Here is a 14,519-nt window from a genome sequence, read left to right as displayed (position 1 = left end):
ATGCGTAAATACACGCATAAAGCACTCCTCATTGATTTCCTCCATTAGCTACTTGCAGTGAAATCTTCCCTCATATTATGTCATAGTACGTAATGACCAACGTTTGTTTTTTTAAATCTGCGTAAATTTGATTTATATTTTCATTAAATTGGCATTCTGTGTTCAGACTTTCGCCCAGGTAGAAGGTGCCAAATTAGTAAAAGCCATGATGACGTGCTATGTTTACTTTAGGGTTCACTCATTATTTGGACAGTAATTTTGGATACAATGGTCAATTTTATGAATAGATTTTTGCATAGCCTGATAATTGACACAGACTCCCGGACAATCATGCATTTCAGAGGGTCCCAGTTTGAATTCCATCCTCCAATGTCCTTCGACCTGATCTACTCTTAGTGATGGAGTTTGGCTGACTAATAGTCCAGCTCAGGAGTGGGAAAACTGTTGGAAACTTCTTGCCCCAGCACACCACCTGTCAGCTGATCACGGAACAGCATTGACGGGAGTTATAGAAATGTCACTAGTTCATACCACCCCACCCTATTTGGTTAAAGAAAGGCCACTGATGATGTGGAAAGAGGCAACTTTGAGGAATCTATAGTAATGGGGAGAGGGATTAAAGATCCTAATAAAGACCTTCATTGTATGTATGTGCAGGCACTATGTAATTTTCAATGTAGTTTGCAGTCTGTAATATGTTGTGGAAAAAATGCTAATTACAATATGGCAATGTATAGTCTTGCTCTATAGTGTGTGTGTGTGTGTGTGTGTACTCTTTTTAACAGACCCATATGTAATGTGTATGGATGTTCTTGAATAGCAATAGTCATAATCTGTCTATCTGTGTTTGTATTTACGTGTGTATGTATTTTTGAAAACTCTTCGAAGTGTATATAAAACTGATCATTAGCAAATAAATAGTTTTGATATTCCTTTGTTTACACGGCATAAATATACACTTGACTTCGGTCATTCTGCTAGACCTTGCATGTGGGGAAAGGGTTAAAACTGTTTGACCAAAAAGCAAAGCAGTTGCATAGTGGAGAAAATAATGGTAGACCATGTTCTTATTGCGTTCTGTATATTTTTTCTCTTCTCTTGCTTTTTTCAATCTCAATAATTTGAATTGCATCGATGTATGTATCAGTAATAGTTTTTCTTGAAATAGGTGTAATTAACTTGTATACACTTTTTTTTCTTCAGCCTCCTTCCTCTCAGACCACTCTTGATGGTTCTAGTCCACAAGCAACGCAAATTGTCAAGTTACAGAATGCACAGCTGATGACTGGAAACAAACAGCTAAAAAAGAAGGAAATGCAGAACAAGCAAGAGAAAGCTAATCGCATCATATCTGAAGCAATAGCTAAGGCAAAGGCACGTGGGGAGCAGAATATTCCCCGAGTGGTAAACCCAGCCTGTTTGTCCACTGGGTCTGCTCGAAAGGAAGAAAGGAAATCCAGCAAGAGCAAAACAAAACAAAAGGATAAAGAGTTAAAGAAGTCTCGAACTGGCTTATGTTCTAAATCAAATGATAGAACAAAAATAAGGTAAGTTGGGACAGCATCTCAGAAATATATAAAACTAATTTTATGTCTTGCAAATTGATCAGATTAGGTGCACATATTTAAAAATTAACCTTTTAAGTTAGACAATCTCTGTCTTATTATGTGTGAAAATATTGTGAAATTTTAACTCTGAATATTATAAAATAGAATTGGTGAAATATCCAGAACCACAGAGCAATTATTCACTTAATTTTGTTCACTTAAAGTAATGAAGGATTTTTAAGCCCAAGTGTTGAGCCACTGCTTCCAAGTAGTTAATATGGAACTATATAGAATCATCGAATGATACAGCACAGAAGGAGGCCATTCGGCCCATCATGCCTGTGCTGGTGCTTTGAAAGAGCTATCCAATTAGTCCCATTCCTCTGACCTATCCCCACAGCCCTGCAAATTTTTCCCCTTCAAGTATTTATCTAATCCCTTTTTGAAAGTTATTATTGAATCTGCTTCCACCCCCCTTTCAGGCAGTGTATTCCAGATCATCATAACTCGATGCGTAAAATAAATTTCTCATCTCACCTCTGGTTCTTTTGCCAATTACTTTAAATCTGTGTCCTCTGGTTACCAACCCTTTTGCCAGTGGAACCAGTTTCTCCTTTTTTACCCTTCATGATTTTGAACACTTCTATTAAATCTCCCCTTAACCTTCTCTGCTTTAAGGAGAACAACCTCAGCTTCTCTAGTCACACCACGTGACTAAAATCCCGCATCCCCGATACCGTTCTCGTAAATCTCCCCTGCACCCTCCTCCCTAAAGTGTGGTGTCCTAAAAAGAATGACCTAAATTAAACCAATGAGAAAGACCATAATGCTGATGAATATATGAGTAAACCAAAAAGTTAGAAACAAATTTATGTTGGATCAATTGGATAATGCTGCTAGACCAAAAATTGGAAGCAAAGATGGGTCAAGAATATCATCATGTTGGTAATTTGTTTCAATGTGTAATCGTGGTTCTGGATTTAGTGTTGAAAGATTTTCTGTAGAACAGTATTATCTTGTTGAAACAAATTTGTAAAAAGTATAATTTGCCCAGTCTTCCAGATTGAATATTCCATGGTGCACCTCTGTTGCCTTCTAGTTCCTCCTAATGCTGGGAGCAAAAACCAGTTCATTGTCTAAATGTGCAGGTCCTTGATGATAAGTGAAGGAACTACCTAAAAAAAAAAAAAAAGTGATGGAGGTGGGGAAAAGGACAGTGCAGGGGGTGGGGGAAAGGACGGTGCAGGGCTTAACGTTTTGGGATAGATTTTTGTCTTTACCATCTGGGAAGGAGCAGAGTGTAAAATTAGGCGGGAGGTTCATCTGCCAGTAATGGAGCTTGCCTGATTTTCCGTTTAAATTAACGGAAGGAAAATGGGACGGCCTCCATTGAGGATGTGGGACCCCTCCTATCCAGTGTTGCTTTTTACGCTCCCATCAGGCGCTAAAGATGAAATCTACTGCATTGTCCTTTAACCCTGGGCCCTGCCTTACAATTTCAGCTTGGTGATTAAGGAGTGCTCTGACTGCTTTAAGGATTGTGTGTGAAATGAGTTTGGCCTATCTCACTCTGTGGATGTGGATCTACAGCATAGAACCAGCCACAAGAGCAACTAGTGTGAGAAACCTCACATTGATGTGGTAGGGAGAAGGTCTTCTGATGTTGCGGGTAAGGTGCATCACCTTAACGTGAGCTTTGCTTTGCCACTGACGATACTGTACTTGGACCATTTGATCTTGGGTGTCAAAGTGGAAAAGCATTTTGTTCTTTTCACTATTGACACCCCTAACTTTGAGTACCAAAAGTTACCTAAAATATAATCTAAAATTGATATATTGTGCTAAAGACTTCCCCTGCTGATAACCAGCTTCAGAATAATAGATAACCTCCCCTGTTTCAGCTCATCAGGCTTAGTTTTAACAGTTTTCAGCTGCTAAATATTTGAGAACAATCCTCAAGTTGTAGCGCAATGCACTTTTTACTAATGCTTTAGAATTGATTGCTTTTAGAAACTAGATGAATGCTGGTAATTGTATAGCTGATTCACCTAGGAAATTTGTGCTTAGATAAAGGATTTTATAAATGACTGGCAAAATGGAAAATACTACAACCATTACATTGTGCAACAACTTGAACGGAAAAAAGCACTGCTTTTGTATAGGATGTCTAAAATATGCTGCCGTCTGGAGATGAAATTCGTTCAATTTGTGCACTGAGAATCAGGAAAAACAGTCAGGAAATATTTTAAGCTTGAATCAGAACTTTGTGTTTCTTTTACTTTTGGTGAATCTTTGTTTTTCTTAAGCCAAGGGATGTCAGTACTGGAAAATTTTCCACTCTGTTTCATGTCAGTGTCGACCATTTCCAAATCAGGTTTTGACCAAGTTCGACGCAGAATGAAAGTCCTTTTGCTCTAAAACTGTACCCAAATGCTAGTCTCTGAAGAACACTGTACTATATCACTTAGATGCCTTTTTTAAAAAAAATGTTTATTTTCTGGATTACAAACAAATTGGAAAATGCGAAACTGGCAAACAACAATGGTCCAGATATAAACAATTAAAAAATGACCAAAGAAAATTTGTGTACTGGTTTTCACACAGATAGGCTGCTGGTGTATATACCTGAGCTAGCATTTACAGGAGGATATACTGACAACCGGATTGGGCATATTTGTGCAGTAATTTCACAAGCTTGAGGTCTGTGGCAGACATGGATTGGGAGCAGCTCTGCTGGACAGGAATGCACAGCTCCTCTGCTGTTTTTGGGTTGGGTCACTTTTTCTTTATAGCTGGATGGTTTGTGTTCTTGTTGGCATTAACCCACCCCTCCCTCTGCAGGAGTACGTTCTGATGTTTGTGAGAATGGGGCCTATTGCATAGATCTCCAGGGAGGGCGGTCAAGAATGCTCAATATTTTCCCAGTTCTAGGAAGAGTCTGTACATCAAGCACTGTACCTTGTCCATGTGCTTGTAGGTGTGGCCATTGTGAGGCGGGTTGCTTCTTTTTGCAGCTAGCAGTAATCGCTGTGCTGGCTTGTGGATGTCTGGCAATAGCCCTAACAGACAGGAAAGTGGACCTGACATTTTTCAAACTCCCAATTATGGCAAAACAGTTTTTATTAGACCCACACCTAACGAGAACTGTACTGAGGCTGGCCAAACTCTCTCGTAATTAAATGTGATGCTTGTATCAGGAATGTTGTACAGGTGAAGTGAATGTAAAATGGTTTGGTAGATGCTTTGATCAACTATTGCTTTACCTAGAGTAAATGTAGAACTAGAATTTTACGTCAGGAAAAATATATCACTGTTCCTTTTAATTCTATACTTCAACACAACATATGAAAAGGGAGCCAGACTGCAGTAGAAACATTTACTGTGAAAGTTCTGTACTTGATTAGCATTAGAAATATGTACAATCTATTAGCTTCTAAAGACTTGAAAGTTTACAAAAGCAAAATACTGCGGATGCTGGAAATTTGAAATAAAAACAGAAAATGCTGGAAATACTCAGCAGGTCGGGCAGCATCTGTGGAGAGAGAAACAGATTTAACGTTTCAGGTCGAAGGGTCATCGACCTGAAACGTTAACTCTGTTTCTCTCTCCACAGATGTTGCCTGACCTGCTGAGTATTTCCAGCATTTTCTGTTTTTACTTGAAAGTTTACATTGAGTAGATATTGATCAGATTGTGAGTTGCTTTTAGAAGTGGATTTTTGCTTTGGGGCATCTAAAACCTAATACGTGTGTAGGGATAGAGCAATAATATGGTCCTTCACTGGCTTGTATAACATTCTTTCCTTTGGTTTAAGGAAGCTTTTGCTGTAATAAGGTATTCCATAGAGATATGCAATGTGCCCGAAAGTGTAAGTGTGCCATACACTGCAAAAGAACAATAAATGAATAACTATGTTGACATTTAAACATAACTTGAATACAACATCGATCATAAATTTGTTGAATCACCGAATAGTAAATATAGAAGTCCAGTTGCTCAATACTGTAGTTTTCATCCGAGAACATGGGAAATATTCATTATCCAATTGTTCCTGTTCAATACTGTAAATGCATGGGAAATGGCAGTGTCTGAGAAAACAGCCCTTTAACAATGTCAAATAACTGGCACATTCTGTCTATATTCTTGCAGATACAACATTTGAACCTTATTGTGATGAACTCTGAAATTACAGACATGTTAAAGTGCATTTTTATTTTTCTGACTCTGATTGAACTCAATTATAGTCCACTAGAAGATCTCAAACCCCAACATGATGAACCACCAACCAAACCCCAATATGTCTCCACAAATTTATAACCGTGATCGTTGTCATTCTCAAACAACATCCTCACTTCAGTAAAATATTTGAATCATTATATAAATGTTGTTTAGCCGATGCCAGTATTAAATTTATTGGTGCGTTTCAGTGAGTGGTTTCATCTATGTTGAGGGACATGTCGTGAACAAGCACAAATGATAATGATAATGCATGCTGTTTAGCATTAGAAGAAACTCCATAGTTCTAAGGAACCTAGATGCTGAAGTAATGTAATTTTCCAGTTTGGAAATTTATTGTCCCCGAGTTAGAACGTGGTCCCACTGAGCAAGGTAGCATTAATAGGTCAAATATGAAGATGTTGTCAAAAAGATTAACAAACACAGCAAAATACATCTTGTGAATCTGTATAATAGAGTGCATTTCAAGGATGTAGGAAAAAAATAGGACATCCATGAGAATAGTTCTGAATATGGACTAATATCCTGTCCAGCAACGATCACATCTCACCTAGGAGTGCCCATTCTAAATCCAATGCAGGTAGTTATACTAGCCTCCAGAGTGTTAGCACATATTTGATTAGCCTAAAAATATATTGGCCTGGATTTTGCAGTCGGCAGCGAAGGAACAGCGCTTGCCATTCACTACGCTGACAGCTGCCCACAGACTTTTCACAAGCGTTTGAGCGGCGACTTACTGTCATCGGGCATCTGATCCAGCACGGCGCCCTTTACAGGGGATCTGTGGCGTGTGTGAACAGGGAAAGCAACAGCAAGGCTCTTCAACCAATCAGATTGAAGAATTCTCACTGATGCACACAGAAGCTAAACCAGGAAGTATAAATTGGATTTAAATCATGTGCAGAAAGTGAAATAGAGAGGGAAAGAAAGGTGGGAGTAAGAGAGTGAAATGAAAGAGACAGAAAGAAAAGGTTTAAAAAAAGTCCTATCTCCCAACAATAACTAAATTCTGAAGGAATGAGACTCCACACTTGTAAAATTAAATTTTCAGGGCCAGCGGGGTTGTTTGGCAGTAATTATGAATTATCACGGTTAAAAATTCACTTACACATGAATGCACCAGCCCTAACTTTCTGACATATTTAGTGGGTAACTACTGGTATCACAACTTCACGCCCTTAAATGTATGTGAGTGCCGAGTCTATCAGTGAAGTTCTGCTATACCGTAGCCTGTGGAGGAGCAGGGTAACTCTGATAGCAACTTTCTTATTTCTGCGTTTAACTGTGCATGTGCACACTCTGGAAGTTGCTGTCCAATTTACTCCATGATAATAGTGAGCGCTGACAGTCTCACCCATTATTCTCAACGCAAAACCCGAGCCATTCTTAAATTTGGGAGCCCTTACCCCACAAAAATCAATTCCCTATAAGTATTTAATGAAAAAGACTTGCATTTATATAGCGCCTTTCATGACCACCGGATGTCCCAAAGTACTTTACAGCCAATGAAGTACTTTTGAAGTGGAGTCACTGTTGTAATGCATCATATTTAATCTCTGCTTTTATCACTCTGTCAGTTGATGGCCCAGAAGTTAAAATGGGCCCCATTGTTTACCTCTGGCTGTTTACTTGTCATGGAAAACTGAACTGTGTGTCCAAATTCCCATTGAATTTGTAAAGTGACAATGGGGCAGCCTGCTTTCCACTTAACTAAACTTAAAAATCAGGTTTATAAAATTTCCCAATAGTCTGAAGTTTTAAAACCTTTGCTTTGTACTGGTTACTGTTACCCTGGAGCCATAGAAAAGCAGAAGCAGTGTGAGGCTGCCTCCTTCAGGTGGTCTCCTGCCACCCGCCTGTATTAAGGTGGCTGCAGATCAGAGTCACGCTGCAGAGTTTGCATTGATGCATGCTAATCTACCCGGTCTATTCGTCAGTGTTGCACTGTTAACCATGTATGTTTTCAAATAAAAAGCTTGGGTTTTGCAAAACATTTGAAATTGATGAACAAGTTCAGTTGTGCTATACTAGGTGAATAGTATTTATTATACTTTTTGTTTATATTTAACTGCATCATTGTGATGAGCACCTCACAAATAATACATATTCACTACATTATACAATTCAATATTGATATCTCTTTTCAGTTTGGTCACCAATGATTTTGGTGTAGCTTGTGTTACAATTGAAGTTCCTGGTATCTGAGTTTATCTACTAAAATTTTAATGGACATAAAATTTTGACTTTTTTTCAATAACACCGATTGAATCCAGGAAACACAAAATTGGAAACGTTAACAATAGCCTGTGGCGCATCTTCCTGGAACTTGTTCTGTGACACAAAGGTCTTTCTGCATTTGGATCTTTGCTGTGGCTAAACCAAATCAGGGCATGTGTAGTTTTTGGTGGCAAAAAATTTAATTGACAGGTGAAGAGCAAGTGTCACAACCATCAATACAGAAAAAGTTAGCTGTTCAGGCCAGGCCCAGGGGTACTGTGTTTATCTCTAATACATAAAGGAAGCAGCTTAAAGTCCCAGATTCAATCTCTGGTCTAAACTGAGTTAGTTGATCTCAGCCAGACAAGCAGTAGACATTTCAGGTACTGCTAGGTTAAGATAAACAAAATTGGCCAACACTGATCGCTATCCACCAGCTGTGTGTGTGTGTGTGTTGTGTGTGTGTCTCAGCTGTGATTAGCTATAATTAGCCTGCCAACAAATAATGGCTACTTGGGAGACTGAAATTCCATCTGTATCCCATCAATGAGTTAAACTTCTAGGGTGAGATGGGGAGGGAAATGACGGGGGGAAAAAAAAAACAAATGAAAGACATCAGGGTACAGATTTGTTTTGAGCAGTAGTCAATGGAAAAGAAAATCAACCAGAATATAAAACTCACTATTGCCCGTATTGCACTACGGTCCAAGACTACTTTCTATCCCATCACCTTGCCTTAACCACAACATTTGATCATACTTAAGTATGACGGCAGCCAAGAATGCCATTTTTGTGAATATTCCTGTAAGTAGGATCTGATACCAGTGAACAGTTACACTGGGTCCAAGTGAAATGACTGCGCTATCAAGACTGTTCCTGGTGGAAATAAATCCACAGTGCAGAACTGCATTAGTGTTAATTGGTAATCTCAGACCACAAGAGATGACTGCTGTGATAATGGACCAACATATAGTGGTGCACTGGGAAGAAATGCTTTGTGATGTTTTGACATTAAAAAGTCTGCATCTGACATGGAGATATCAGTACTAGGGAGTGAGGTACTCGTACATCTTTTTTTACATTGTGCACAGATGGAAAAGTGTCCCACTCCCCAGCAGTGATATCTCTTCTCTTGTGAGCACAAGAATAAACCAGCTATTCCCCACTTCTTTCCTCCCCCAAAAAAGAAAGTATTATACACAATTTAATATTTTCGTCTTTTGCATTAGTAAATTAATCCAGTATGAGCATGATCGTTACGTGTGGTGGTAGATCCTAATTTATTGACAATTGATTCAACAGCAAAATCATAATCACGCTGGGCAAGAAAAAGAAAAGGAAGAATGACTCATCGGAAGAGGGGTCGGATACCGAACAGATTCCCACACCATCAATAAAGAAAGAACCCATCTCTGGATGTCAAGTAAGATTTTAGCATCCAATGGTTCCGGGGAACAAAACTACCCATTAAAATACCTAATGGGCATGGATAAATACAAAACTGTAGTACACTTCTTAATATGCCACCAAAAACCTCAAACAAATCATTTGCTCATAAATGTAACAGCATTAAAATGCTTAATAATTTGAATCATGTAATGAATTCAAATTAATGTATTGGCTATTAATTGTATGATTGTGTGTGTGTGTGTATCTGTAGAAAAACAGTAACATTAATTTTAAGGTTGTAATTAATTTTGCAGAAGAGAAGATCGAACAGACAAGTAAAAAGAAAGAAATATAACGAAGACACTGGGATGAAGATTTCAGATGATGACGATGGGTTGGCTGCTAAAGGGAAAGCCAGGGCTGGTGCTGTTTTACCTGCTGAGCAACCTGTGCAGTTATTTGTGGTGAGGCCATTTTGGTCAATTGTAGCATACTCTAATGACTGTGAGGAGTTTGTGGAAGTCACTAAAATAAGTTGATAATTTATGTTGAACCTTTTGTTAAAGTGTGCGTTAATAAGGGTTGACAATTATCCTGTCTATTCAGAACAATTTGATTGGAATATCCAAAGTTCTTTTGCAGCATCTGGAAAAAAACAAATAATGTTTGCACACTGCAATGTAGTGGCTTCCACTTGTAGTTCTGTTATTTTTTTCATTCTCTTACTGTTAGATTTTCAGAAAAGTCAAATATTTTGTAACGTCAAATTTGCCTTGATCCTTGATGTTGTGTTGGTCAGGTGCAAGTGTTCACATTTTCTTCAAGACAATAATACGATCAGGTGTTTACAGTATTTCAGTAGCAGTCACACAAACCGTGACACTTATTTTGTAGCTATGTCTATGATAAAATAATTTAAATTTTTTCTGACAAACATGTTGGAGTGAAATCTGCTATCCCTTTTTGTTGTTCGGTCTGAATGAAAATGGCTAAATGTACTGTAAACATTAAGTACAGTTATAACAATTTCAGAATATCAGTGTGATATGTAAATAATGTGAATTAGCCAAGTCAAAGGACAATGAAATCTAAAAAGGGCGCTTTCTTATTGAACCCAGAATTGTATTTTATTGTTTGTTGTTTAAATTAGCCTTTTCTCTGTAAAATTTATAGTCATATATATTTAGATTAATGGTACATTATTTTTCAAGCCATTTAGTCATAGGAGATGATAATATGAAGTAAAATGTCTTTGAATTCCTTGTTTGTAAGACATTGTTTAAGAATTTACATCTATCCCTAGGAAAACCCTAGTGAAGAAGATGCTGCAATTGTAGACAAAATTATGGCTTCAAGACTAGTGAAAAAAGAGGTGAGAAGCTTTACAACATGGAAATTACTCATTTTCATCTACATAAGTTTATTTTGCAAAAAAGTTTTTTTTTCCTAAATGATGGTAATCTATTGAGACTTATAACTCACTTTGTTAACTTCTAACCAGTTGTGGGAGCTTTTATCTGCACAAGATGATGAAGATCATCCAAAGTTAATACTTGTCATTGAAATAATCTTGATCCTAATTTCTGAGTTTTCCTAACACTACTGGATCTGGAGATCCAAAGTTTAGGTCATCAGTAGTCCGAAGTGTTCTGATCGCAAGCAAGTGAATTGCTGCTAGATCTAAAGTCCTCTGCCTCCTCCCTGCAACTGGATAAAATTACAGCCTTAAGAATAGTAAATTACACCCTCAGTACTTGTTCTGTTGGCATCTGTCTGCGCAAATTCATAGTCTGTGATCACACCAGAGTCATCAAAATAATTTTCAAGAAATTATTTATAATGTTTGAAGCTTTTAAGCGTGGTAGTAAAATATTTACAAGACTAGCTAATCTTCTGCAGTGTTGCTTGCAGACAAAAATCTTGAACCCAATTTTGAAATGTTAAACAGAACATTAAAAGTAATCTAATATTAACTCCTAATAATTTGTACTTTGCCTGCTCTCCATTATCAGTTTATTTAAAACATTTCTTAAATATTTGACTTGCTATCCTTGGTTCATTATTATAGGAGGGAAGCTTATGAAATGGATAACTAACTGGTTTAGTCAGAGGGTTGAAGGATCAGCACCTACATGGAAGGAGGTGACTAGCGGGGTATTGCAAAGATTGTTCTAGGACCATTGTTTCAATGTGTATTAATGATCTGGAGGGAGGGACCCCAACAAAACTCTCCAAGTTTGCAAATGATCCCAAATTGGGAAAGGCCATGAAGAGCATGGGAAAAAAAGCAGGTGAATTGTAGAGGGTGATGATTGTTAGATAAGATACCCAGGATGGAGTGGAAATGGGTGATATTACAAGTTTTAAAAGGGTGATAGCTACATTTTTGGCAGATAGGGCTATTGAAGGGCATGAGGAATAAAATGGTGTATGAAGTCTTCAAGCTTTGTGACCAGCCCAATGAATAAAAATGATCTTTTCTGGTCTGGTACTGTTCTATGTTCCTAAGGCATTGACACATGCTCAGCTTTGGAGGGGGTTCCAGGAAGGTAGTTAAGTATGTCCAGCGATGTGTCACAGGAGCTTGTTTGATTGGCTTTGGGAGACCAGGATGAATTTAAATTTTTCCTGAAATTGGTCATAGTTTTTTTTTCTCCCCCTAGAGGTTAACATTGCTGGCATTAGGGGTGGGTAGTACCTGAGGTTACATGGACTAACCGATAAGATGAGCATCAGTGGAATAGTTGGTGATTATCTTCCTTTTGTAATCCCTTTCATTACTTTAAAATATGTTAACTTGTGCAAAATTGTATTTATCTTTGCATTTAACAGCCTGTTGTTTGTTTTTGCTTTTAATAGCCCATGTATATGTTTCTAAATTGTCTATTTGCATTTTAATCGCATAAATTGAGATTAAATCATGCTAAGTTTTTTAATTAAATTAAAACACACTATTTTTTCAAAAAGGTGGGAAAGCAGCAAATAGCAAACGTTGAGGTTGGGAAGGAGAGAGGTGGGAGTGAGTGGCGACGTCATGAACCAGGAGTTGGGAGTAGCACTTTGGCAGGAATAGTTAGGAGGCTTAGACTTGACGAAGGGAAGGTTGTGGGATCAGTGCTTATAAGGATTATGAAAGTGGTTGGAGTTACTGTTGTGGCTGAGAGGGAGCAGTGAAGTGGGGAGATTCAGACTACTGCAGGATGGGACTGAGTGGAGAGGTTCAGAATCTGAGATTGTATGAAGACTTCTGGGCGTTGTAATCTAGTCGCTTGGCTATGTTCCATCATTCTCGCGCTTGAATTTCACTCTTAGTGCATATGTGATGGACTATAGACTCAAAGTATATAACAAACGCAGAGAATTTTATTACTGAGACTCCTACTGGTGTTCATTATATATACTTGTTTCACTCCTGTGCTATAGAAAGCACTGATATCTCTCTCGAAACAGAGGTAGAGTCTCTTGTAAAATTAACTCAGCTTAAGGTCTATACATTTCACTAAGCCAGTGTATTTATCTATGGATCCAAACAGGATGTGATGAAAGTGTTCTAATTGGTTAGCTTGCAACTTTGTTTGAGCTGCTTGCTTTATCGTCAAGTTAGTCATTGTAGAGGTAAAGGAATTTAGGTGCAGGTATAAATTAATTTGTGATTAGCATCTGTTGTGTGGTTCAAGCCAAGTGCCATTATGTCTGCAGGATGTGATTGATGGTCTTGCCTGTGAGAACTGACAGAGTGGCAGAGCTTCTCACAGTTGTGGATGGTCCATCGGGTGTCTGTTGAAGAGCTTGACGGGCAGCTCGGTGCCCAGGCAGAGAGGAATTTTTTGCCAGACTGCTACAGCTGTCCAGTTTTTCCGAACCCATTGAGATAGAAGCTGGAGACTATGGGCTGGATTTTCATTCAGCAGTCGGGAAGGAGGCGGGACTACAAATTTCGGGTTTTAGTCCCGCCTCCATCAACATCCGGCCAATCCACGCGATTTGACCTTGTTGAGCCCGCCAATTAAGGGCCACCCGGCAACAGGTGACATCACAGACTGAAATTTCATCTGTCAAGATGTCTTGACAGATGAAATATCAGTGTTTCACAGCTGTTTGAAGCTGTCAAACACTGACAGTCTGACTTCTAACCTGAGTCCTACGCAGACTCCGTTAGAACTCTCACCGGCACTGAAAGCTGAAGGCTGTCACTTTTGACAGTTCGCAGCCATTTTGCTTTCAGTGCCGGCTGAATGATGGACTCCCGACGCCTAGAGGAAGAAAGGCTGTAAAGTTAAGTACAGGTAATTTAAACTTCTTTACACACTTTAGACACACCAAACACACTTACCTTTGCACTCATGCACCCATCACTCACCTGAACACCGACATCGCGACCCCTCCAAGTCCTTCAACCTGACGGCCCGCCTGCTCTAACCTGGCGTGGTTTGGAGCCATCGGGAATACCACACGACACCCCTCAAAATAGGGATTAGGCTAAAAACTGCCTGTTAACTGCCTGTTAACAGGCAGTTAATTGGCACTAATCCCTTCCCGCCTCGGGTCGGCAGGTCCCAGGTGCGGGGCGGGTACCAGCCTCCTTTGAAACTTACGTGGAGGCGGGTTTTGGGCGGGATGGTGTCGGGACCCCCGAATTCGGGATTTTAGCCCCCCACACGCCTAAAAGCCCGCCTCACGGCACACTGAAAATCTAGGCCTATGTGTTGGAGATTCACAGATAAGTTAAGTTATGTTATTAACACAGGTCCAAGTTTTGTACAGGAAACTTTGTGCTAGCCGGCACCCACGGGACCGAGCTACTGCCGTTGCCTCAAAACTTCCGGATAGACCAGCGTCAATGTTATCAGATAGGAGCTTTTCATCTCCGTATCTGACAACAAAGACTGTTGCTTAGCAACAGCTTGTAAACACTCGGCCCAGTAGCTTGGAAGCGTCTCTGAAGCTGTTGCTAAGCTACAAAGACGCTTTCCAGAGCCTGCCTGTGAAAAGAATGCTAGGAGAAGAAAAAAAATCTAACCAAAACGGCTGCTGATTGCTGCCGTTAGATCGAAGTTGCCGGACATTCAACCTCCGGATAGCACAAAGTTTCCTGTAATACTAGGAGAGTTAGCAAAGTGTCATGCCTTT

At 39.2% G+C, this 14,519-nt stretch overlaps 1 protein-coding gene across 10 annotated transcripts in view; it reads left to right on the top strand.

The window, feature by feature from the left end:
• The window catches only part of chd9 (chromodomain helicase DNA binding protein 9), a 278,889-nt gene that overhangs the window by 145,777 nt on the left and 118,593 nt on the right, over window positions 1-14,519 (top strand). For all 10 annotated transcript variants that reach the window (XM_085991433.1, XM_085991432.1, XM_085991439.1 and 7 more), the window contains 4 exons: window positions 1,204-1,547; window positions 9,303-9,423; window positions 9,704-9,853; window positions 10,693-10,761. In XM_085991433.1, the coding sequence (XP_085847559.1) occupies window positions 1,204-1,547; window positions 9,303-9,423; window positions 9,704-9,853; window positions 10,693-10,761 (684 nt within the window). The remainder of the gene's footprint in view (window positions 1-1,203; window positions 1,548-9,302; window positions 9,424-9,703; window positions 9,854-10,692; window positions 10,762-14,519) is intronic.

This window comes from Somniosus microcephalus, chromosome 6 (assembly GCF_052327205.1).
Source record: "Somniosus microcephalus isolate GS21.2 chromosome 6, FLI_Smic_1.0, whole genome shotgun sequence".
Lineage (NCBI taxonomy): Eukaryota > Metazoa > Chordata > Chondrichthyes > Squaliformes > Somniosidae > Somniosus > Somniosus microcephalus.
The sequence above is the reverse complement of the archived record's forward strand: the minus strand, read 5'-3'. Positions and strand labels throughout refer to the sequence as shown.